Source organism: Hypanus sabinus, chromosome 14, assembly GCF_030144855.1.
Source record: "Hypanus sabinus isolate sHypSab1 chromosome 14, sHypSab1.hap1, whole genome shotgun sequence".
NCBI classification, from domain to species: Eukaryota; Metazoa; Chordata; class Chondrichthyes; order Myliobatiformes; family Dasyatidae; genus Hypanus; species Hypanus sabinus.
Window position 1 is genome coordinate 85,970,447 of NC_082719.1, and position 26,983 is coordinate 85,997,429.

At 43.1% G+C, this 26,983-nt stretch overlaps 2 protein-coding genes across 6 annotated transcripts in view; one reads left to right on the forward strand and one right to left on the reverse strand.

Annotated features, from left to right (window-relative positions):
- Nucleotides 1-5,074, reverse strand: part of dnai1.2 (dynein, axonemal, intermediate chain 1, paralog 2) — a 149,686-nt gene extending 144,612 nt beyond the window's left edge. The window contains exons 1-2 of the mRNA XM_059989591.1: nucleotides 4,972-5,074; nucleotides 4,557-4,668 (exon numbers count right to left, since the gene is read on the reverse strand). Of these exons, the coding sequence (XP_059845574.1) occupies nucleotides 4,557-4,580 (24 nt within the window). The 5' untranslated portion in view covers nucleotides 4,581-4,668; nucleotides 4,972-5,074. The remainder of the gene's footprint in view (nucleotides 1-4,556; nucleotides 4,669-4,971) is intronic.
- An 86-nt stretch (nucleotides 5,075-5,160) lies between these two features.
- Nucleotides 5,161-26,983, forward strand: part of fam219aa (family with sequence similarity 219 member Aa) — an 89,461-nt gene continuing 67,638 nt past the window's right edge. For 2 of the 5 annotated variants that reach the window (XM_059989596.1, XM_059989595.1), the window contains exon 1: nucleotides 5,161-5,398. In XM_059989596.1, the coding sequence (XP_059845579.1) occupies nucleotides 5,339-5,398 (60 nt within the window). In that variant the 5' untranslated portion in view covers nucleotides 5,161-5,338. The remainder of the gene's footprint in view (nucleotides 5,399-26,983) is intronic. The other 3 variants (XM_059989594.1, XR_009515724.1, XM_059989593.1) reach the window with 3 other exon arrangements.

Genomic DNA, 26,983 nt, shown 5'->3' on the forward strand with positions numbered 1-26,983 from the left:
AGGTTCCTGAAGTAACGAGAAGGCAAGGGTCCTCAGAAGGTGAGGGTCCATTAATGATGAATTAACCAAATGGTTTCTCTCTTTCACAATTCTGATGAAGAGTATTGACTTCTCTTTCCGCAAAATGCTTAAACAGTCACATGATAGAGTAGATGTAGAATTCTAGCTTCTCTTGATTAGAGTGCCATGGTTAAGTATCAAAACAAGAAGATTGTATTTTTACAGAAACTTCTTCACCACAAATTAGAGCATGTTTGAAATTCATTATCCCAGAGGATTGTGGAGGCTCAGTCTCGAACTGATTGAAAGATTTACAGATACTAAGGAAATTGAGGCTTGTGAGATTCAAAGTTCAAAATAAATTTATTATCAAAGTGCGTATCTCTCATCATATACTACCCTGCAATTCACATCCTTGCAAGCATTCACAGTAGAATAAAGAAATACAATAGAATCAACAGAAAAAATACACACAAAGACTGACAAACAACTAATGTGTAAAAGAAGTCAATCTGTGCAAATACAATAAATATACAAATCAATAAATGAATACTGAGAACATGAGTTGGGGAGACCTTGAAAGAGTCAATAGGTTGTGAAATCAATTCAGAGTTGAAGTGAGTGAAATTATCTACACTGGTTCAGGAGCCCGATGGTTGAATAGTAGTAACTGTTCCTGAGCATGGTGGTGTGGGACCTGAGTCTCCTGTACGTTCTTTCCAATGGCAGCTGTGAGAAGAGAGCATAGCCTGGTGGTCCTTAATGATGGATGCTGCTTTCTTGTGGCAGTGTTCCTTACAGATGTGCTTAATGGTGGAGGAAAAGATTCCACAAGTATGAGGGGTCAAATGACTTCTGCTTCTGTTTCTTATGTCATGTTTATTGCCATGCTAGAAAAGCAAGGCACTGCAGATGCTGAAACCTGTAGCAGACTGAGCATCTAGATATTTCATTTCAATTCCACTTCTTATTTCCACACAGATTGCTTTCCTCAGCCTTCTCCAGTGCAACAGTAAGGTCCAACAGAAACTATAAGAACAGCATCTCCCATTCCGCATGGATAGTCTGCAGCCCTATAGCATGAACAAAGAGTTTTCCAGTTATAGGCAACAATACCGTCCAGCACTTAGGAGAGAAGGGAGAAATTCTTACACTTTGGCAAGTTCTTTGATAAGGTCCTGCATGGTAGGCTGGTCTAGAATAGTAAGGTGCATTCCAAATTGGCTGGGAGGAAGGAAACAGGGTGGTGGCTAAAGGTTGTTTCACAGAGACTAGTGATTGGTGGTGTGTGGGAGGGATCAATGTTGGGACCGTTATTTATTATTTGTAGAAATGGTATGGCTGCAAGTACACAAGGATTGCTCAGTAAGTTTGCAGATAAACCAAAATTAGGTCTTGCTGATGAAAAAGGTGTTGTGGATTACAGGGGGAGTTTGATCAGTTAGGGAAGTGGGTGTAAGAGTGTCAAATGGATTTCAACACAGAGACGCATGAAGTGATACATTTTGTAACGTCAAACCAGTGTAAGACTTATACTATGGGTGGTAGGACAGTAGAGACTGTAATAGAACTGAGGGACCTGGGAGTATAAGTGAATGGATTGTTGAAAGTGGCATCACAGGTAGAGAGAGTGGGGAAAAGGGCATTTAGCACACTTGCCTTCATCATTCAGGGCACTGAATATAGGAACAAAGATATTACGTTTCGGTTGTATAAATCAATGGTGAGGCTGTGTACAGTTTTGGCCACCCTGATATAGGAAAGACATGATTAAACTGGAAGAGTGCAGAGAAGATTTACAAGACTGTTGCCAGGGCTGGAAGGCCTGAGCTATACAGACAGGGTGGACAGGAAAAATCTTTATTCCTTGAAACATCAAAGAATGAGGGCTGACTTTACAGAAGTGTTTAAAATTATGAGAGGCAGTCTTTTCCTCGGGATAGGGGAATCCAAAACTAAGAGCATAGACTTAAGGTGAGAGGGGAAAGATTTAAAGGTGACCTAAGAGACAACTTCTTTCACTAGAAGGTGGTGGGTATACAGATTGAGCTGCCCAGTCAGGTAAAATAGTTTCATTTAAAAAGCTCTTTGATAGGTGCATGTAGGGGTGGCACTTGGAGGGATATGGGCCAAAGGCAAGAAATTGAGAGTTGCTAGGTAGGCAGCAAGTTTGGCATCGACTTGTTGGGCTGAAAGTCCCGTAGCCATGCTGGATTGACTTAATTACTGTCAGTCCCTCTCCTTCCAATCCTCACCCAATTTTTCCAGTTTTGTCTCTATTCCCATCCAACCCCAACACCGTCCTTGGTGTCTCCTCCACATCCAGGTTGCAGCCACCCACTACACAAATAGTTCACATAGTTCTCTTTGTCTATCTTCATCTATGATTCATCTGCCACTGTCTCTCAACTCCAGCTCACCCATCTCCTACCTGGTGTAAACTGCTCATCATCTTTCCCCCATCCTCAGTCTGCCAATCACTGTGGACTCCTGTCTCACCACACTCCTCTCCTCTTTATGCAGTCCATCTTCCCTCTCTACTCTCAGTCTTGATGCAGGGTTTTGACCTGAAAATGGCAACTCCTTCCAACCCATCACCCTCAATACCTCTACACAAGATGGTACTTGACCCACAGAATTTCTCCAGTAGATTCTTTATTAGTACCACACTTTGTCCTGTGCTTCCATTGATGAGGCACAGAATAAATGAAAACTCATGTGCTCCTTTTCCCACAGAGCACACAAGTTTTAACAGCACTCTTACCAAGTATGGGAAATTTCCCTTTGGTGCTTTAAGGTGCCAATGAAGAGGCATACATGAGTAAGGTGCAGTAGATCAGCCAGTGGGGTGGTGTAGCAACTACAACTTTGCACACAACTGTCAGCAAGACCAAGGAATTGATCACGGACTTCAGGAAGAGGACATCAGGAGTGCACACACCAGTTCTCATTGAGGGTCAGCAGTGGAAAGTGTGAGCAGCTTCAGGTTTCTGGCATCAAACATCTCAGAGGATCTGTTCCAGGTCCAACACACTGATGCAATCATGAAGAAGGCACACCAGTGGCTTCACTTCATTAAGAGTCTGAAGAGATTTGGTATGTTACAGAAGACTCTTGCAAATTTCTACAGAAGCACCATGGAAAGCTTTCTGCCTGGTTGTCTCACTACCTGGTATGGAGACTCCAATGTACAGGCTTGAAAGAGGCTGGGCAGCAGACTCAGCTAACTCCATAAGGGGAATAGCCCTCCCACCATCGAGGATATCTTCAAGAGATAGTGCTTCAAGAAGTGGCATCCCTCATTAAGGAACCTCACTATGCCCTCTTTTCATTACTACCATCAGAAAAAGGCACCAGAGCCTGAAAATCCACACTCAGAGTCCTAAGAACAGCTTCCTAATCATTGCCATCAGTTTTTGGAACTGCGGTGAAGACTACCTCATTTATTTCTTTTTTTTGGTACTATTTGTTATTTTTGTAACATACAGCAATCTTTTATGTCTTGCACTGTAGCGCTGTCATGAAAAAACAAATTTTACCGGGTGTTCGTCTTAAGAAACCTGATTTTTATTCTGAGATTGGAAATGAAAAAGGATGGCGAGAGAGTGGCGATGAAGTTATTACACGAGTGATCTGAAAATACGAGTTCAAGTGTCATCATGGTAATCAGGAAAAAAATTATATTCCAACAATTAAATAAATCCAGAAGAATGGCATAAAATTACCAATTAGTTACACATATACAGTATAACCCCTTATTCGGTTCATCATGTAGTGAAATCTGCAGTTTCCAGTGACGGAGGGGCAACTCCGGACCCAGCACTACCCTATATGAAACGGCTGAGGGATTAATGGAAGCCTGAGAAGGGCAGTAATTATAACCCGTGAAAGGAAACATTTGGAGGCAGTAAAAGGTAGCGAAATCAACTGAAAAAGGGTGAAAAACCAGCACCTATCGGAAAACAATCTTCTGACTCAAGGAGCTCCTGGCAACAACAGTCTCGCCGGTGAGCACACCTAAAATTATTTCGGAAGGGACGTTAACAAACACAAACATACAAGATAAGATAAGAGGGGAGAGATTTAAAAGCGACCTAAGAGGTAACTTCTTTAATGAATGGGGTAGCGAGAACCTGGAATAAGCTGCCAAAGGTCGAGGCTGTACAGCTGCAAAACTTAAGAAGCAAATTGAAACGTCGACTAGTGTATTTATTCCTCTCCACAGATGCTGCCCGACCTCCTGAGTTCCTGCAGCGTATGGTACATGTGACTTAAGTGGGGGGGGGGGGGGAAGGACCAGGAGGGTTATGGGCCGAACGCCGGCAAATGGGACTAGCATGGGCGATGCTGTGGCTAGTTCTGGCCATTTGGGCCGAAGGGTCTGTTTCAGTGCTACGCGACAGAGAAACCAGATCATCCCCACCCCCTCCCCGAGTAATGTTGGGCGAACGACCATCGCCTCCCGCACCGATCAGCGTGCAAATAATTCGCAGCGGCAGACAGAAAGAGCCCTTTAATTGGTTTTCCTCTAAAACAACATATTTTAATGCAATTACCGATTTAGATCTCTGTTTCGGCATCTCGAGCAACCGACCCGTCGCGGCAACCGGAAGTTGAAATCCGTATCCTAGGCAACGGCGACTTCCGCTGCTGCAAACCCACTCCTCTCTGAGAAATGAAAGTCATATTCCCGAAGTCAGTGAAAATATTAAAAAAAGAAGAAAAAAAATCCCGACAACGTAAACATTCAGTTTGAATGATGCTTCTCATTGATAAAGGAAAATCTGCTGGAAGCTTCCAGTAGGTCAGTTAGCATCAAAGACGAGAAGCAGATTTTAATGTTTCACGTTCATCCATTTTGTGTTATTGCATCAAATTTCCAACAACTCCAATTCGGCTGTGTTTTTTTTTTAAATTGCATTTTGAACATCACTTCCCCGAAGCTGGACGTCACCAGGGTAACGGGATTACCTCTAACGGTGCCTAGCTGAATGGTAGTGCTGGCGAAACAAAATGGTTTTTAAAAATCAAGTCTTTTAAAAAAAAAAGTGCTTCGCTCGTCTTGCGTTGTTTTGACACGCCGTTGATTTTTGTTGGGGAGGGGGGAAATAAGGGAATTGTGTTTAGTGTCGGGCGGGGGGTCCGACTTCCGGACCCGGAAGCTGGAGTTGAGTCACGGTCTCTGCGTGAGATGGAGACTGGCGCCGGGCTCGCTTAAGGAATAAGATGAGATAATCACACTGGCCGCAGGACCAAACAGTACCGGTGTCACGAACAGCGAGCGCTGGGTCTTCAATCGTGATAGACAAAGGGCCTCAACATCACCTCGTTGTTCAAAATGATGGAAGAAATCGATCGGTTCCAGGTCCCTACCGCCCGGTCCGAAATCCAGCCGCTGGTAAGAAAGGGAATGCAAAACAAATATTTTTGTTTTTACTTTATATTGTGTAAATCCAGTAATCAGTGCTCCTTCCTGTGCTGCTTTTCATTGGTTCAAGCTCGGGGCCTTGCCTAGTGGTTTTGTTTTGGTGGCAGTAGGGCTCAGCCGTCTCTTTTAAATGTTATTATTGGTTACTATTTGTTTTCCAAAATGTCTCGGCCTATGGTTATTACTTCCAGTGCAGGTTTCAAGCTTTTAGAAAATAGTGTGTTCATATCGTGAGTTTCCAAGCTTTAAGATGTCCGGAGACTGGTTGGGCCTCTGATGGATTGCTGCTTTTGTCCTGTCTCCAAGCCTGAACGTCAGAGAGAGCGAGTGAGCCAAACTTGTGAGTGGATTGCGGTGCAAGATGTCATCGCTCTTGGGCTCTCTACTTTGAATCTTAAAAGGATGATGCAAGTCAAGTTAAAACAGAAATATACGATTTTAATGTTATAACGTATGTCTTATGACTGCATTGTTTTATTTTTAGAGTGAATGCTAGTAGACGCATTAATGCATTTAATGCATTAAACGGTTACAGCTTAAAAGATCAATTCATTGAATCCATCGTCTGTACCAGCTCTGTGTAAGAGCAACCCAAATAATCATCCTCCCATTTTTGCACCCAAGAGCCCTCCAAGTTCTCTCCTTTCGTATCTGTTTCCATGTCCTGTAAAATGTCCCCACTGCACTCCTGAGAATGCACACCAGACCCTAATCTCTCTCTGTGTGGTTGTAGGGTGGGGTTTGGGGGGAAGTGGGAGGGCAGGGAAGAATCTTCATGTCACTTTTGGTTCTTGTACAATGCTGCCTTGTTCTTGAGCCTACAACCATTGGAGATAGTTTCTCTTCTGCATTCTCAGAACTTTTTTGTCCCCTTTTCTAAACTGGTGCACAGAACTGGTTGAATTTGTGGTTTGTATATACTCATCATGCCTTCCAAGCTATTTAACCCTTCTGTTTGAGTTTCTTTAACTGCCTCGCCCTGTGTTTAACGACCTGTGCCACATATTCTCAGAAGTCTATTCTGCTATCCCCTTTTGTTTATACTGCCTTTTCTTAATCAAAATGTAACAGTTTGCATTTCTTCATGTCAGTACAGTTAAAACTAAAATTAGGAAGTGCTGAAAATGATACTTGTAGATCAGATGGCACCTGTGCAGAGATCATATTCATTGGTCACCTGAAATGTTAACTGTGTCTTTATCCCATCACGGACGCTGTCTGAACTGATGTTTATTCACAGCACTTTGTTTCCTTTCAGGTTTCCATCTACTGCAGGAATGCAATTAGACATCAGTTAGATATGGTTCATGATCTGTAAGAGCATTTTCAATGTAAATTTATTATCAAAGTATGTATATGTCAGCAGATACTAGCCTTAGAAATGTTAAAATTAAGACATTCTTTGATTTCAACAAGATCACTTTCCATTTTTCTAAGCACTAATAAGTATAAACCCTACCTGCTCAGCAATTTCTTCCTGTTTCAGCTGCTTCTGCCAAGAACTGCCTCAATTTTCTGCACTGTCTCCATTATAAGCAGATATTTCATAAAATATAGAGGCCAAACTGAACATTGTATTTTAAATAAAGAATCAAATGTTCAATTCAGTTGCGTCCAAGCTAACTTCTTTTTTGCACTCTGAGCTCTGGTATGACTACGACCAACCTTCCCTTGGCATTGTAGAGTAAGACAGCAAAGAGACAAGTCTTTTGGCCCATCTAGTCCATGTTGAGCTGATCTTTTGCCTTGTCTCATCTATCTGCACCTAGTCCATTTCCTGCCAAATCCCTCTTATTCATGTGTTATCTAAAATTCTCTTAAATGTTACAATTGAACTTGCATCTACCACTCCCACTGACAACCCCTTTCCAGATTTGCACCATCCTCTGAGTGAAGAAGTTTCCCCTCAGAAATCTTTTTAAATGTTTCAAATTTCACACTAAATCTATGACCTCTAGGTCCAGTTTCATCCAACTTGAGGGTGAAAGCCCTATCCTCAATTTTGTATACTTCTATAAGATCTCCCCTCATTCATGTGTACTTCATGGAATAAAGTCCAAACCTATTTGGGAGTCCTAGTGCAAGATTCCCAAATGGTTAACTTGTGGGTTGAGTCAGTGGTAAGGAAGGCAAATGCGATGTTAGCTTCATTTCAAGAGAATTAAATTGACTTTATGTTTTTACATCCTTCACATACATAAGGAGTAAAACCTTTATGTTACGTCTCCATCTAAATGTGCAATCATAGTAATTAATTATAATAAATAGAGCTGTCAATGTAATGTAGAGTGCACTCAAATCAGTGTGTGTTCATCAGTCTGATGGAAGAAGCTGTCCAAGAGCCTGGTCCTGGCTTTTATGCTACGATACTGCTTCCTGAATGGTAGCAGCTAGAATAGATTGTGGTTGGGCTGGCCTGGGTCCCCAGTGATCCTAAGGGCCCTTTTTACACACCTGTCCTTGTAGATGTCCTGAATCACAGGACGTTGACAACTACAGATGTGCTGGACTGTCCGCACCACTCTCTGCAGAGTCCTGCAGAGTTCCCATACTAGGCAGTGATGTAGCCAGTGAGGATGTTCTCAATTGTGCCCCTGTAGAAAGTTCTTTGGATTTGGGGGCCGTACTAAACTTCCTCAACTTTCTGAGGTGAAAGAGGCACTGTTGTGCCTTTTTCACCACACAGCTGGTGTATACAGACCATATGAGGTCCTCAGTAATGTGAATGCCAAGGAACTTGAAGCTGTATACCTTCTCAACCTCATATCCATTGATGTCAGTATGGGTTAGCCCATCTCCATTCCTCCTGTAATCCACAACCAGCTCCTTTGTTTTTGCGACATTGAGGGAGAGGTTGTTTTTTTGACACCACTGTGTCAGAGAGATGACTTCTTCCCTGCAGGCCACTTCATTATTGTTTGAGATAAGACCAATCAATATAGAGAACTAGAATATAAAAGCAAGGATGGAATGGTGAGGCTCTATAAGGCATTGGTCAGGCCACACGTGGAGGGAGTATTGTATGCAGCTTCTTATCTAAGAAAGGATGTGCTGCCATTGGAGAGGATCCAGAGGATGTTCAGAAGTATGATTCCAGGAATTAAAGAGTTACAGTATGAGGAGCATTTGATGGCTCTGGGCCTGTAGTTGCTGGAGTTTAGAAAAATGGGGGGATCTCATTGAAAGCTATCGAAAATTGAAAGGTCAAACTAGAATGGACATGGCGACAACATTTCCAATGGTGGGGGAGTCTAGGACCAGAGGGCACAGCCTCCGAATAAATGGATATCCCTTTAGAACAGAGATTAGGAGGAATTTCTTTAGCCAGAAGTGGTGAATCTGTGAAATTCTTTGCCACAGACGATTGTAGAAGCCGCATTGGGTATATTTAAAGTGGCGGGTGATAGGTCCTTGATTAATAAGGATGTCAAAGGTTATGGGAGGAAAAAGCAAGGAATGGGGTTAAGAGGGATAATAAATCAGCCATGATGGGATGCTGGACCAGACTCAATAGCTGAACGGCCTAGTTAAACTATAAGACATACTCTTGCCTTTTTCCAATTTAGAATCTTAACTTGATGACCAGAACTATCCTTTTCCATAACTATCTTGAAACCATCCCATTTGTACATGACCAACCTGGAAGACAGTCCATGTGATCCAAACACCTGAAGCCCTCCTCCTACACCATCTCTTAAGCCATGCACTATCACTGCACTATCTTGCTGTTCTTTGCCTCACTGGCACATGACACAGGTGGCAATCATTACCCTCAAAATCCTGTTTTTTTTTTAATTTCACCAAACTCCCAGAACGCACTCCAGGACCTCTTTCTGTACATGTTGTTGGTACCAACGGGACCATGACTTCTGGCTGCTCACCCTCCCACTTAAGAATACTGTGGATTCAATCCAAAATGTTTCTGACCTTGGCACTTAGGTGGCAGTATACCATAGGGGTTCTCATTACAGAATCTCCTGTCTCTTTCCCTGATCAGTGAACCCCTCCCCCCACCATCACTCCAGCCTTCTGAGCCACAGAACCAGAGGCAGATTCCGTGCCAGAGTGCCACCATGACTTTTCCTTGGCAGGTTGTTTTTCTCCTCCTCCCCCCTCCCAACTGTACCCAAAACTTTTTATCAAGGGGAATATCCACAGGGTTACTCTATACTGACTTCCTATCATTTTACCTTCTATATATGGTTACCCAGCTGTCTGCATCTTACAGCCTAGGTGTGACTGTCTCCCTGTAACTTCTGTCTATATGCCCCTCAGCCTCCCAAATGATCTGGAATTCATCTGGCTCCATCTCCAGATCCCTGATGTGGTCTTGAGGAAGTACAGCCAGGTGCATTTCTCGTCAGTACAGTCATCAAGGACACTGGAGGACTCCCTGACTTCCCACAACTTATTGGGCGCCACTATAATCTGGCTGTTAGCACAACACAATACAGCTCAGACATTGAAATTCAGAGTTCAATTCCAGTATTGTTTGTACTTTCTTTCTGTATGCATGTAGGTTCCCACAATCCAAAGATGTACTGGATAATAGATTAATTAGTCATTGCAAATTGTCCTGTGATCAGACTAGGGTTATTTGGTGGATCAGAAAGGTCTGTTCTGTGCTGTATCTCTAAATAAAATAAATAAAAATCCTGCAAGAGGAGCACACCACTGCCCTGACTACCATTCCCATGGTTCTAACTGCAATAAGAAAGGAAGAGAACTTATCAAAACCTCAGCTGTATCTAACTTTATAACTTTGTATTTCACTGTGTTAGGAAATTTGTTGAGCGGCAGGGTGAAGATGCGTCTCTACCAAAAGAGATGTAAGGTTCTCCTTCCTTCTGCTAGCCTGCAAGTTACCCTTGGGCAAGGTGTGACACCTGCTTAGCCCTCCACCATGAATAGGGTCATGTGAAGCCATGGGAGCAGGTGATGGATGGTCGTATGTGACCACTGATACTGGGCAGACAATCTCTGAAGAGTACTGATCATGGCTGGGGTCTCCCATCTTATTAAGACACTGCCCAGAAGAAGGCAATGGAAAACCACTTGTATAGAATTTGCCAAGAATAGTCATGGCCATAGACCATGTATGCTCATGTCATATGACATGGCACATGATAATTACGAGATAATCTGGCATTTCCTTTCTTTCTTCCAAAGTGTGTAACCTCACATTTTCCCACATTATACTCCCTATGTCAAATTCTAAATCCCTCACCTAATCTAGCTGTATCCCTTTGATTCAGATTTATTCATTGATCACATAAACATCGAAACCTGCAGTGAAATGCATCATTTTTGGCAACAACCAACAAAAGCTAAGGATGTGCTTGGGGCAGGCTGTAGGTGTCACCAGTGCCAAAGTAGCATGCCCACATTGTATCCTACTTGCTACACACATGTATTTTTATCAGCAGCAAAATTTGTTTGCAGTACACTTTCTTCATCCAAGTCATCAATATGGCTTATGAATAGTATAGACCTGAGCACTAATCTGTGGCTCCCTACTGCTTACTAATTGCCATCTGCAAATGACCCATTTATCCATGTTGTACTTTCTTATAGTTAGTTAGCTACTTAACTAGCCATACCAATCTATTCCTAATGTTGTGAGATCTTACTTAGACAGAGCCTTTTATGTAGCGCCTAATTTAAAGACTTGTGGAAATCCAGTGTTCTACATCTTGTTCCCCTTTGTTTTTCTGTGTATCGCATCCTCTAAGGTATGTAACAAATGTGTGAAACATGATTTTTCTTCATAAATCAGTGCTTTGTTGTTTTTTGATTTATCTAACAAAACAGCTATTTCTGTAATAATTGATTCCAGCACTTTCCCAAATATCTTGTTTCTTGCTTTCCTTCTCCTTTTTAATAAAGCAGGCATTACAAATGTAGTTTCCCAATCTAGAGTAATCTGGTAGTTTACAACCCATGCCTTCCTCACCTAAGCAGCCATGTCAAGACCCCAAGATGCAGACAGCCAAGGTCATGCTTAATTCTGAATATTTATCCCCATAAATTTTCCACTAGTAAGAGTAATAAAGATTGTGTAAATTATCCCTTTCACTTAGTCTCTTACGTATCCATTATTTTTAAGATGTTTTTGGTTCCTTCTGCAGTGAAGAACATTCCATTAGAATATGCCATTTTTCATTTTCCTATTATTAATCACCCATTCTCATTCTCTCAGAGACTAATGCTTGTTACAGCTACTGTTTCTTAGAAACCTCTAGAAATTCTTATATTCATTAAATTACTCTTGTATTCTTTCTCTTGACATTTTTGTTCCAATCATCCTCTGCTGCTTTCAAAAAAAAGGTCAAAGCCTATGGGTTGGCAACATTGCATTTTTTTTTCAAGTTAACAGCATCCTTTCCTGGACAGACCTAAAGGTTCATCCTTGTAGAGCATTTCTTCAACACTCAAATATCTTTTGAAGTTGATGAAATGTCATCTTTAATGTCAGTCATTGCTGATCTATTCTATTAGCCTATAATCTATTTTCTGAGTTCACCTCAGATAATTCTGTTCTCATATCATAGTAATTTAATTAACTTGAAACAACAAAGTTCAGGTAAATTTATTATCAAAGTACATATGTCTTGCAGGCCTTCACAGGAAAATAAAGAAATTCAGTAAAATTAATGAAAAACTAAATAAAGTTTGACAAACAGCCAAAGTATAAAAGAAGTCAAGTCATGTAAATAATAAAAAAGGTAAATAAATAATATTGAGAACATGAGTTGTACGGACCTGATAGTAGTAGTGAGAAGAGTGCATGGTCTGGATGATGAGAGTTCTTGACCCGATGCTACTTTCATGTAGCAACGCTGCTTGTAATTCTGCTCAATGATGGGGTGCGCTTTGACTGTCAGAGCCACATTTCTCAGCTTGAAACTAAATCTGACATTGTGTTTCATGATTTCCATTTGAATCATTGAATTAGGACATAATTGTGTATGTCACATCTAGACCCTAGAGTGAAGCAGCAGCATTGTTGCTACCTCAGCTGCAAGGATAGGAATTTAATCCTGTCTTCATGTTTTCTGTGTGAAGGCTGATTGTTCTTTTCTGCATAAGATTCTTCCACTTCACAAGGACCTGTTTTTAGGTAAACTGGATACTCTGAAGTTGCCCCTTTGTGTAGGTGAATGGCAAAAGAATCAAACAGGAGTTGATGGGTATGTGTGACAAAATAAATTGCAGGGAATAGGGAAATAACAAATGGTGGAATAGACTGAATAGGGTTTGTTCATGACATGCGAGTTAGTCTCCTATGCCTGTGCCTGGGTGGCATGGTAACATAACAATATAACCTTGCCAGCAGCACACACAATGCTAGAGGAACTCAGCAGGCCAGGCAGCTTCTATACAAAAGAGTAAGCAGTTGACACCCTTCATCAGACTCTTATCCACAGATGCTGCCTGGCATGCTGAGTTCCTCCAGCATTTTATGTGTGTTGCTTTGTATATGCAGATTTTCTCGTGTTTGTGTTACATTGCCAGCAACCAGGGTTCAATTCTGCCAGTGTCTATAGGAAGTTTATACTTTCTCTCTCGTGACAGTGTGAGTTTCCTCCCGTATTCCAAAGATGTACAGCTATGGTTGTAAGCATGTTACGCTGGCGCCAAAAGCATGACAATATGTGGGCTGCTCAGCATAATCCTCACTGATTTGACACTAATGACACATTTCACTATGTTTCCACCTATATGTGACACATAAAGCTAATGTCTTGTGCGCATATATTTTGTGCTTATAGTGACATAGACTAGCTTATCTTAATAAAGATGATGTATGTCACTATAAATGTAAGTTAAAAGTGTATAATCTTTGTATTAAAGGAATGAGAAATTATTTAATGTTAGTTTCCCAACTTTTTTTTTAATGAAGTGAGTATTTTCAATTCATGGTTATTTCTTCAGAAAATGGTGAATATCATAAACTGGCGAAGGAAAATGTGTGTAACTGTTTTGTTAGTAATTATACTTTACACAAAATTTACAATTGAGTTGAGATCAGTACGATCAAAATTTGATGAGCGGTTATTAATGGACTTGCTGTTTTTTTAATAATGTGTATAGTATTGGCAATTGCTAGCAAGAAAAATAGCCAGCAAAGTTTTCATCAACAATTCTTTACTTCATATGGTTTGTGATCAATTGCCTTTACAATTGGTCACTTTTTGATCTGGATGCTTCAAATGTGTTTTTCAAGGGAAAAGAAAATGACCTTTTCGCAGTAAGAATGGACTAACATTTCTGTGGTGCTTCATATCCGCAGATCATTAAGAATTCCAGAACTTTGACTTTCTTTGCAAGGGTAATTACCATTGTCTCTGTAGTTGTCTGTAGCAATAAATTCCACAGATTCACTACTCTTTACTAAAGAAATTTCTCCTTATCTCTGTTCTAATAGGACATCCCTTGATTCCGAGCCTGTGCCCTCTGGGCCAAAACTCACCCACTATAGGAAACGTCTTCTCTACATCCATGCTCTCTAGGCCTTTCAATATTCAATGGGTTTCAATGAGAGTTTCGCCCCCCCCCCCCCCATATTCTTCTAAACTCCAATAGTACAAACCCAAGGCCATCATGTGCACCGTATGTTGACCCTTTCATTCCTAGGAATATTCTTGTGAACCTCCTGGACCACTTCAAAGCTTGCACATCCTTTGTTGGATAAGGGCCTAGAACTGCTCACAATACTCCAAATGGTGTCTGACCAGTGCCTTAAAGCCCCAGTATTACATCCTTGCTCTTAATTCTAGACCTCTCAAAATGAATATTAATATTCCCACTTCCTTATCACTGACTCACTTTGCAAGTTAACCTCAAGGGAATACTAAATGATCACTCCCAAATCCCTTTGTACCTCTGATTTCTGAACTTGCGGTCTGGTTAGAAAATAGTCAATGCCTCTATTCCATAAAGTCCCGCTTGGTGGCGCAATAATATTAGCACCGGACTCCAGAGCGAAGGTTCCCAAGTTTGAATCCAAGTCGGGTTGAGCGTTGAGCTAGCAACTCAGCCTCATGAAGACAAGAATGGCTTACTATGGAAATACCATTACGATGGTGCCTCGATAGCTGCCAAGTTAAGGGCTATTCTTCTTCTTCTATTCCATAAGACCATAAGATACAGGAGCAGAAGCAGGCCATTTGGCACATCGAGTCTGCTCGACCATTCAATCACGGGCTGATCCAATTCTTCCAGTCATCCACACTCCCGTGCCTTCTCCCCATATCGTTTGATGCCCTAGCTAATCAAGAACCTATCTATCTCTGCCTTAAATGCACCCAATGACTTGGCCTCCACAGCTGCTCGTGGCAACAAATTCCATAGATTTAACACCCTCTGACTAAAGTAATTTCTCCGCATCTCAGTTCTAAATGGATGTCCTTTAATCCTGAAGTCGTGCACGCTTGTCTTAGACTCCCCTACCATGGGAAATAACTTTGTCATATCCAGTCTGTTCAGGCCTTTTAACATTCGGAATGTTTCTATGAGATCTCCCCTCATTCTCCTGAACTCCAAGAATACAGCCCAAGAGCTGCCAGACGTTTCTCATATGGTAACCCTTTCATTCCTGGAATCATTCTTGTGAACCTTCTCTGAACCCACTCCAATGTCAGTATATCCTTTCTAAAATAAGGAGCCCAAAACTGCACACACTACTCCAAGTGTGGTCTCACTAGTGGCTTATAGAGCCTCAACATCACCTCTGGAAATGAATGTCAGCATTGCATTTGCCGTCTTCACAACCAACTGAACCTGGAGGTTAACCTTTAGGGCATCTTGCACAAGGCCTCGCAAGACCCTTTACATTTCTGCATTTTCAATTCTCTCCCCATCTAAATAATTGTCTGCCCATTTATTTCTTCCACCTAAGTGCATCACCATACAATTTCCAACATTGTATTTAATTTGCCACTTCTTTGCCCATTCACCTAAATCTAAACTATGTTAAATCTCTCTTCAGGCCCTCTGTTTCCTCAACACTACCCGCTCCTCCACCTATCTTTGTATCATCGGCAAATTTAGCCACAAATCCATTAATCCCATAGTTGAAATCATTGACGTACATTGTAAAAAACAGCGGTTCCAACACCAACCCCTGTGGAGCTCCACTGGTAACTGGTAGCCAGTCAGAAGAGGATCCCTTTATTCCCACTCTTATCTTCCCACTAAATTTGGCTTCCTTGTATGCACTCTCTTTTGCTTTGGCTCTAACTTCATTTGTCAGCCACGGTAGTGTTCTTCCATTCGAAAAATTCTTATTTGGAGTATATCTGTCTTGCATCTCCCTAATTTTTTACAGTAACTCCAGCCATTGCTGCTCTGCTGTCCTTCCTGCTAGTGTCCCTTTCCAGTCAACCTTGGTCAGTCCCCCTCTCATGCCGTTGTAATTTATTTTATTCTACTAAGGTGAGTGGGAGGACAGATGATTGGGAAGTTTTTAAGGAACAACAGAACTTAACTAAAAAGAAAAAACTGGGAGAAAAAATGAGGTACGAATGCAAGCTAGCCAGGAATATAAAGGAAGATAGCAAAAGCTTTTTTAGGTATGTGAAAAGAAAGAAGATAGTTAAGAACAATGTTGGGCCCTTGAAGAATGAATTGGGTGAAATTGTTATGGGAAACAGAGAAATGGGAGAAGAATTTTATGAGTACTTTAGATCTGTCTTCACTAAGGAAGACACAAGCAATCTCCCAGATGTATGGATGGGCCAAGGACATAGGTTAACAGAGGAAATAAAACAGATTGACATTAGGAAGGAAACGGTGATGCGAAGACTGATGGGACTGAAGGCTGACAAATCCCCAGGTCCAGATGGTCTGCATCCGAGGGTACTAAAGGAGGTGGCCTTGGAAATTGTGGATGCATTGGTAAACATTTTCCAATGTTCCTTGGATTCAGGATCATTTCCTGAGGATTGGAGAATGGCTTATGTTATCCCACTTTTTAAGAAAGGAGGGAGGGAGAAAACAGAGAACGATCGACCTGTCAGCCTGACATCAGTGGTGGGGAAGATGCTAGAGTCCATTATTGAGGATGAAATAGTGGCATATCTAGATAGCAGTGATAGGATTGGGCCGAGCCAGCATGGATTTACCAAGGGTAAATCATTCTTGATTAATCTGTTGGAGTTTTTCGAGGATGTAACCAGGAAGTTAGACGGGGGAGATCCAGTGGATGTAGTGTACCTCGATTTTCAGAAGCCATTTGATAAAGTCCCACATAGGAGATTGGTAGGTAAAATCAGAGCTCATGGCATCGGGGGGGTGGGGGGGGGGACATTGACATGGATAGAAAACAGATTGGCAGATAGAAAGCAAAGGGTAGCGGTGAATGGGTATTTCTCGGAATGGCAGGTGGTGACTAGTGGGGTGCCACGGGGCTCGGTATTGGGACCACAGCTGTTTACAATTTACATCAACGATTTGGATGAAGGCATTGAAAATAACATCAGCACATTTGCTGATGATACTTAGCTGGGTGGCAGTGTGACATGTGATGAGGATGTTAGGAGAATTCAGGGTGACTTGGATAGGCTGGGTGAGTGGGCAGATACTTGGCAGATGATGTTTAATGTGAATAAGTGTGAGGTTATCCACTTTGGGAGTAAGAACAGGAAGGCAGATTATTATCTGAATGGTGTAGAGTTAGGTAAGGGAGAAGTACAAAGAGATCCAGGAGTCCTTGTTCATCAGTCACTGAAGGTGAATGAGCAAGTGCAGCAGGCAGTGAAGAAGGCTAATTGAATGTTGGCCTTTATTACAAAGGGAATTGAGTACAAGAGCAAGGAAATCCTCTTGCATTTGTAGAGAGCCCTGGTAAGACCACACCTGGAGTATTGTGTACAGTTTTGGTCTCCAGGGTTAAGGAAGGATATCCTGGATGCAGAGGAAGTGCAGCGTAGATTCACGAGGTTAATTCCTGGGATGTCTGGACTGTCTTACGCAGAGAGGTTAGAGAGACTGGGCTTGTACACGCTGGAATTAAGGAGATTGAGAGGGGATCTGATTAAAACATATAAGATTATTAAGAGATTGGACAAGATAGAGGCAGGAAATATGTTCCAGATGCTGGGAGAGTCCAGTACCAGAGGGCATGGTTTGAGAATAAGGGGTAGGTCATTTAGGATAGAGTTAAGGAAAAACTTCTTCTCCCAGAGAGTTGTGGGGGTCTGGAATGCACTGCCTCGGAAGGTAGTGGAGGCCAATTCTCTGGATGCTTTCAAGAAGGAGCTAGATAGGTATCTTATTCATAGGGGAATCAAGGGATATGGGAACAAGGCAGGAACCGGGTATTGATAGTAGTTGATCAACCATGATCTCAAAATGGCGGTTCAGGCTCGAAGGGCCAAATGGTCTACTTCTGCACCTATTGTCTATTGTCCACTGAAATACTGGCACATTGGAATTTAGTTTCTCTTTCTCACATTTCTAAGTGAACTCAATCATATTGTGATCACTGTTCCCTAAGGGTTCCTTAACCTTAAGCTCTCTTTATCACCTCTGGATCATTGCACAATACCCAGTCCAGCACAGCAGATCCCCTAGTTGGCTCAACAACAAGCTGTTCTAAAAAGCCATCCCTTAGACATTCTACAGATTCTCCTTCTTGAGGTTTAATGGCAATGACCATGCGCTTCCCTACATTATAGTCCATCTGCCACTTCTTGCACCATTCTCTCATTCCATCCAAGTCCTTCTTTAGACTCCCTGCTTTGTCAACACTACCTACCCTTCCACCTTTCTCCATATCATTTGCCTCAAAGCCATCAATTCTGTCATTTAAATCTTAACATATAACTTGAAAATTAGCAGTCTCAACACTGATCCCTACAGATCACTGCTCGTCAATGGCAGCCAACCAGAAAGGGTCCCCTTTATTCCCACTTTTCTCACCGGCCAGTCAACAAATTCCTCAAAGAATTCCAACTAATTAGTTAGGCAGGATCTCCCCTTAAAGAAATCATGCTGACTTTGGCCTATTATATCATGTGCATCCAAGTACCCTGAGACCACATCCTTAATAAAATAACATCTTACCAACCACTGAAGTCAGGCTAACCTATTAATTTCCCATCATTTGTCTCCCTCCCTTCTTAAAGAGCAGAGTGACTTTTGCAATTTCCCTCGGGAAGCATTCCAGAATCTAGTGATTTTTGGAAAATCATTCAAATGCCTCCACAATATTTTCAGCTGTTACTTTCAGAACCCTAAAGTGTAGTCCATCTGGTCCAGGTGACTTACCTAAGTTCAAACCTTTCGGCTTCCCAAACACCTTCTCCGTAGTAATACTGGCTGCTGTCACTTCTGCCCCCGACGCTCTCAAATTTCTGGCATACTTTTGATGTCTATCACAGGGAAGACTGACACAATTGCACATTAAATTTGTCTACCACTTCTTTGTCCCCCATTACTATCTCTGCAATGTTATTTTCGAGCGGTCTGATATCTGCTCTCCTTTTTTGTACACTATATATCTGAAATAAAAATGGTATTTCAGTTTAAAAAATATTCTCAGTCACTTTGGGAAGAGCACACACACACATTTCTCATTGTCATGGGAAACTCTATAAAATAGACAAGATCCATTTAGGATAGCACTGAAATCTTTTGGAGCATGCAAAGGCCCAGTGAAAATGGCAGCTGGGAAAATTCATCAGCCGACATGCCCACATACCTGAAGCAAATTCTGCAGATCCTACATGGCTTTTGTCAGCCATCTCAGAAGCAATGGAACTGATTGAAACAATCCATCCTGTATTTTGAAAGACTATCCAAGAAGAATTGCCATTTTGTGCTATAAATGATCTTGATAGCCATTAAGTGAGCTAAAACAATTTGTAATAATTTTTTTTAAAACATTTTATTTTAACTTGATATAAATATTCGTGGATGTCTTATTGAGTGCCACCAGCTTTTTTGGGGGCATCGTTGTTGGCAATTATGATGTGTAGGTCTGACCTTGGAATAGCTTTACAGTCACTGGATGATTGTAAATGTGCATTGTATTCTTCAAGCCTCATCTACTCCAGCTGTAAGCTCAGCAGAAAGTCCCAATATTTCCCCAATGGAAGTGTACTAATAAATGATGCACAAAATTAATGCAGCTAATAATTATTACACCCTTTTACTAACTTAATTAACACAGTCCCGATTACAGGTCCTGTTTCATAAGAAGAAACAGGTTTTTCAGTTCAAGCTAATGTGACACTTTACCATGACGTTTAGCAAGGTGGATAGAAGAAGATTGTGCCATGGAACAACACGATCAAGGACAACATTCTTCAGACAGTTCATGAAACTACTTCTACTTTCAAATATGACTTTACTACTAAGCTAAGTGTGCTTGCAACCCGTGATTTACATTTTGATGCTTTGTCTTCAGGCCAGTTTAGTGATCTGGCACTTTGCTATCTACAAGGGAGCTCAGTGAGGATTGGGTTGGAGTGGAGTGTGCAGCCTGGAGACAGTGATCGACTCCATATCTCGCCAATTGGAAGTGTCGAGCAAGATTAAAATTAATGAGGATGAGAGCAGAAGGTGAATGGGTGTTCGGTGCTATCTGTCTGCATGTGTCCAATCCGGTTCTCGGCATCTCGCTGGATGATGTCGGAGTCTTGGGTCTTGGGAAAGGTTTAGTTGACGTGATTTGTGGATTGGACTCTGCAGTTCATGTTGTATGTATTTCTGGTTACTCCTTTATTTCTACTTTGTGCCATTTTGATTGGAGCGGATTGGCTCTGCGGCCTGCAGTCAACGTACAACAGCGCTAAATTGAACTGAACATTATTTCAAGGACTCATGGTTTGATGTTTTATACTCTGTTTTTCACTCATTTTTTACAGTTTGTGTGATAAGTTCTTTATTTTCATGTTACATGTTTAATGTCTCTTTTGAATGGTTTCTGTGGTGTTTCTTTGTTTCATGACTGTCTGGAGTAAGAAGAATCTCAGGGTTGTATACTGCATACATGCTTTGATAAATTTACTTTGAACCTTGAATGCCTTACAGCTGCAGCTGTAAGATCAGTTCCTGCTGCTGACTGTAAGGTGTTTGCATTTTCTTCACATGACCATGGAGGTTTCCTCCCTCATTTGAAAGGCATACAAGCTTGGGTTAGTAAGTTATGAACATATGCTATGATTGTATCAGAACCATATGACTCTTACTGACTGCCCCAGTACTTTTGTACTGTTATTTATTGATTCAAGCAGCACACTTCACTGTATACTTCAGTGCTCATGTGACAAAGGTAATCTTTCTTTTTCTTGAACTCGTAACTGGCTGTGTGGCTCCTCATGAATGGAGTGGATGTCAGTTGACTGCAGCTGCTGCATTTAAATCCATAAATTTAATCTAACTGAAAGCACATTTTGTCTGTGACTCTATAAAAGTTCCATAAGATATAGTTTGAGGTTTTGTTCTCCCTCACTGTAGGAAACATCCTCCCCACATCCACTCTATAGAAGTCATTCATCATTCAATAAGTATCAATGAGGTCACTCCTCAATCTTCTGAATGCTGGTGAGTAGAAACCCAGAACCATCACACACTCCTCATATGACAAATCTTTCAATCCCAGAATCATTTTTGTGAAGCTCCTTTGAACCCTCTCCAATTATCTTTCCTTAGATAAGGGGCCCCAAACTGCTCACAATACCCTTTTATTTCTTCCAACAAAGTGCATGACCATACACTTCCTGACACTTTATTCAATCTGCCATTTCTTTCCCCATTTCATGTTTGTGTTAATAGTCACAGTGAAGTGCCCATGCAGTGATCAGGATTTTTTTTTGCTTAATCCAGAATTTTGCCATCTTTGAGCCACCACACTAAATCAAAAGTTGGCTGCTGGGAGGCAAGAATGTTTTGTCTCCAACTAACTTAATTTTAATGCATAGGCAAGTAAAGATGTCACATTACATTTCAGGTCAATAGTATTGCAATTTGCAACCATATTGAGGAGGCCACTGAGAGTCTTCCAATAATTCCCCCATTGGCTTGAATATTCTGGAATAGCCCTGCATTGCAGAACATGGCTGGTCTAAAAATGTTGTGGTCTGTTGATTATTTGTCAGATTTTGTAAAAGGAGGAGGAGCAGGATTAAGGGCAGGGAGATAATTTGGAAGCTTTGTTCTTTTGGTGAATTGGTGAGTAGCTGATAAAGCTACAGATTTCATGACTGCAATGGTCACAACTTGCCTTGTCATGTTAATATATTTACTGTATGTTTTTCCCCTCTGTTGGTCATTACTGCATGTTGTTGACAGCATTGACAGAATGAAAGCCAATGTTTATGCTTCTCTGACAAATGATTGTCTGGAAGAACTCAGCGGATCAAGCAGCATCTGTGAGTGGGGGAAGCGGGGTCTTCTGCTAAGATGCTGGTGCGCTTGCTTGGTCGCAATGGCCTTTCCGGGTCCAACAAATGGTGGAAATGTTTGTCTTGTGATCACAAGACCCTGTTGGACTTTGGTAGTAGGAAGTACAGCAGGTCTGGTTCATTGATGAAACTGATAGTACAGGAGCCTTGGCTGTTGTGCGGATGAGGCCCTCATTCCTTTTACAACCACATGGGGAGGAGATGCTGGAGGTGGTTTGGAACGGAGAAGAGGGGCGGTAGGCTCACTGGAATCCATGGCAGTCCTTGCAGGCCTGTTCCCCCGTTGGTACTGGTCCAGTTGGTACTACTGCAGATGAGCTGGATCACCTTCATCTGCAGCTGACCCAGCGTGAGATGAGGAATGTCTGCATGCATGCGGAAACATGGCTGCAGGATAGCATTTAATGCACCATCAATCTCCACTTGGGCGTGCTAATATTACTTTTTTAAAAATTTTTTTAATATAAATTTTTTTAATTGAAATTATCAACCCTTTCCCCCTCTCCTTAACCCCTCCACCCTAACATATCCCTGTAGAAAGAAAAAAAAGAGAAAAAGAAAGAAAGAATGCTTGGATATCGGAAGATCCCCATGTGCTCCATAATAGCTTTTGTGTATATATTTATTTATTTCCTCAAATAACCAATAATTTTATCTTTAAGGCACCTATATATTTAATCCTATCTTTTGTAAATAAGGGCGCCAAATTTTCAGAAATATTTCATATTTATCTCTTAAATTATAAATGTTTTTTTTTCAAATGGAATGCAGCTAAAAGCTATATCTATTTTCATTTTCTTAATGTATGTTAGAATTCTTTTTCTTTTCACCGGTCCATTAAGCCCATTAACGTTAAAACTTAAAAAATTCAGTAAATTAGTCTTTATTTTTAACAGGATTACTCCAGTCTATAGTAATACCTAACTTTTCAACTTTCTTAGTACCTTGGGGAGTCTTTTTAAAATTCTCCGTGTTGCTATATGTCTCCCCCCGATTGTCCAGGCAAAGAAAGAAAGATTAAAGAAAAATAGATTATAAAGGGAAAAAAAACAAAATACCCCCCTACTAATGTTGTGAATAAAAAAAACACAGCATTACCCCCCTCCATTGTACGGGTCATGGCAATTGCTATGATTACACACATGAATCCCATAGCAATCGATCCAAAGTTCCCCCAGCTCCCCCGTAACATAAAAAAGTATATACAAGAAAAAATAATATGACTACTCTTGATTAATATTTCTCAAATTTTTACCTTTCTCCCTCTGTATCATATAATTAAGAATATATTTAAATATTCTTCTGTCCTTAAACATCCATCAACTCCATTCACTGTCCCTGTCTTCATCTTTAATCTGTTTCACTTTTAGATCTTTGGCTGTGGTTAGCAAATATTTGGGAATTCTTGTGCAAATTCTTCCGCATCCTGATAATCAGTGTACAATGTCCTGTGTATGTTACTCAGAATGGCCTCTTTGGTTTGTTACAAGTAGGAATGCTTCTTTGTCGGATAAGTGTTTCTCTCACCCTTGTTTCACTTTAGAATGGCTGATATGGTAATTGTATTCATTTGTTAATCAATGGGGAATGTTATTGTGTCTTGTGATGCTGGGAATTTGGGGGAGGGGTTTTTTCCGTGGTTTTTTTTTGGTGGAAGGGAGAGGCCGAGGAAGACGCTGAGGAAGGTGGACGTGTGCTGGACTGCTCGTAAGACCACCGGGGTGGTCCCAGGTGCGACGGCCGTATGGGTCGATTGGTTCGTTGATTGAGCTCCAACGAGTGCACTAAACAGACTGAACTTTGATAAGTTGGCGCCTTTTGTTTTTTTCCTTGTGTATATATATATATATATTGCCTACTATTTTTTTAATTTTAGTAAACTCTTTAAAGTGTATTTCATAACGGTATTTGTTGTGGGTTTGATACTGTTGGCGGGCGCGAGGCATTAACTCGATTCTCACAGCACCTGCGTGTACGGGAGGTGGGTTGGAGAGTGGCTGGATCTCCTTTTTCCCCTAGACATATACCAGCCTGTTGGGTAAGGGTTACATTTGTGGGGTGCTCGTCCCGGATTGGTTTGTCAGGGGCTGTGGAATCGCGCAGGCAGCAGAGCGGAGATGGACAGAGATAAGATTTTTTGTTGGTGCCAGTTTGAAGATGTACCAGTACAGTACGCATGCGTAGTGAGCGGAGTGGATTTTCGAGTTTCGGGAGACGCGATAGTGCGGGGTTTAAGTTCGGTGAGGGGTATTGGACAGGTAGAATTGGTAGCTAGACGATGTGGTAAAGAGGTGGAGTCTAGCTGGGTGTTGGTTCGTACGAGTGCTGAAGACAGGACGGTGGAACTGCCGGCGACGGTCAGTGTACCGGGGGAGGAGGGGCCGTGGGGGCTCCACTTTTACGAGGATGAGGCTGAGGAGACATCGGAGGAGGAGTTAGAGCTAGAGGTGGACCCCAGAGAGGTGCCTGGCACTAGGAAAGGGAGGTGGGAGGAGGGAGTCGTGACTAAGCCCCGCTCCCCAGGTAGGGTGGAAGCCTCGGAGCTGGCAGCCGCACTTAATTCCCTGGTGGGGGTGGCCGAGAGGCCACGGCTGAAGCTGGGGGTGTTCTCCGGAGCCAAGCCTACTCCGGATGGGGAGGTGGACTATGAGACCTGGATCGAGCACACGTCTTTGATGTTAGAGGAGTGGCCAGGCTCAGAGGAGGAGAAGAGGCAGCGATTGGTGGGAAGTTTGAGGGGTTTAGCAGCCAAAACCGTCCGGGAGTTGAAAGCTGAGAAGCCTGGGGCCTCAGTGGAGGAATGCCTAGAAGTTTTGGAGGGAGCGTTTGGGTTGTCAGGGGAACCCTGGCTGCTTTTAGCAGAGTTTCAATGCCTGGAACAATGGAGAGGGGAAAAGCTCTCCGAGTACATATTTAGGATGGAGGGGATGCTCTCGGGGCTGCGGCGCCGGGGGGTAGTGAAGGCGACTGACGTGGCTAGCGTGAGGATGAGTCAGCTATTCAGTGGCTCTCTGGAGGAGGACAAGGTGGCGTGGACTATCCGGCAGGCTTATAGGAAAGGTCCCCCTCCATCCTTCGGGCAACTGATTAGAGAGGTGCGAGAGGAAGAGAGAGCGTTGGGGCGGAAAAGGGGCACGGGCCTACAGGAGCGATCCTCAGCGATACAGGAAGTGGTGGCTGAGTGGAGGAATGACAATCCCCCGGGGAGTAGGGAACCCCCTTTGGAGGGGAGGGACAGGGGAGGTACCTACTCTCAGGGGCGATCAGTGCAGTGGATTGGGAGCAGGAGCCGTCCTGGGAGAGGAGGGGCGGCCGGCAGTGTGTGCTTTAACTGTGGGAAAGAGGGGCATTTCAGGCGGGACTGTGGAAGGCTGAGGGTGTGCTATAGCTGTGGAGAGGAGGGTCACTTTAGGTGGGATTGTGAGAGACAAGGAGTCCCGCGGAGGACAAGCCCCCCTATGATTAAAAAGGGAGGTGTCAGGAAAGTTAGGAGAGGCTCAGTGAGGGAACGGACTGGAGCCTCTGGAGGAACGTTCCCAGAGATCAGCCGGAAGACCACCGGGTGCCCACGCCTCTGTTCCGGATGGGCTGGTAGGACCCCGTGCCAGTGTGGGTCTACGGATAGAGGGAATTTACGCAAAAGCCCTTCTTGATACGGGATCGCAGGTGACCTTATTGTACCGGTCTTTCTACAATCAATATCTAAAGCATTTGCCCGTAACCCCATTTGACGCCCTGCAGATTTGGGGTGTGAGCGAGGGTGACTACCCGTACGATGGGTACCTATCGGTGAGATTGGAGTTCTTGGAGGGCGATGTGGGAGTGTCGGAAGCTATTGAGACGTTGGTGTTGGTGTGTCCTGACCCAGTGGAAACCGGTGGTGCTGCCCTCCTGGTGGGGACTAACTCCCCTGTTGTGCGACGGCTCCTGGGAGCTTGTAAGGAGAAAGGGGGGGAAGACTTTCTGGAGACCCTCTCGGTGCATCCAGTGTTTCGAGCAGTGTTCGCAGAAGGGGTTGCCTCCCAAGGGCTGGACCCGGAGTGTAAACGAGGGACGGTGTGGTGTAGGCAGGCGAGGCCCAAGGTGATCCGACCCGGGGAGGTAGCCCTAGTGATGGGGACCCCCAGATTCCCAGGAGTGTCGACGGGAGAAGCCCTGTTAGTAGACGCCCCAGACGATCTTGAAGGGGAGACACGATTTCCGGCGGGGGCGCTGATGAGGCCCGAAGTGCAGAGACCAGGGGTGGTACATGCGAGGCGTATAGCTATAAGTGTCAGGAACACCACGGCAAGAGAAATCACCTTTAAGAGGGGAATGCCGCTGGCACATCTGTTCCCGGTGACTGTAATGTCCAGCGCACCAGTGCGGACCCCTAACGGGGAGGGATCGGAGCATCGAAGGGAACTGACCGCTGAAGCCTTTAACTTCGGGGATTCCCCAGTGTCGCCGGAGTGGAAACACCGGCTAGTGGAGAAGATGCTGAAGATGGAAGCTGTTTTTTCTCGGGGCGAGTTTGATGTTGGCTGCTCCAAAAGCACTCGCCACACCATCCGGGTGACGGATGGTTCCGTTCCGAGAGAGATCCTGGCGGCTGGCAGATGTTGAGGACGTGCGACAGCACTTGTGCAAGTTGAAGGAGGCCGGAATCATAGCTGAGTCTCGAAGTCCTTATGCGTCCCCAATAGTGGTGGCACAGAAGAAGAATGGGCGAGTGCGCATGTGTGTTCACTACAGGACGTTGAATCGGCGAACTGTCCCTGATCAATATACTGTCCCAAGAGTCGAGGATGCGTTGGCCTGCCTGAGCGGTGCGAAGTGGTTCAGTGTGCTGGATTTAAGAAGTGGGTATTACCAGATCCCGATGAGTGCGGCCGATAAAGAGAAGACTGCTTTTATCTGCCCGCTGGGGTTCTTTCAGTTCGAACAAATGCCCCAAGGCATATCCGGAGCCCCAGCCACCTTCCAGAGACTCATGGAGAGAACTGTGGGGGATATGAATCTGTTGGAGGTGCTGGTGTACCTGGACGATTTGATAGTGTTTGGATCGACTTTGGAGGAACATGAGGAGAGGCTGTTGAAGGTGTTGGGCCGGCTTAATGAAGAAGGGTTGAAGCTTTCCCTGGACAAATGGCAGTTCTGCAAG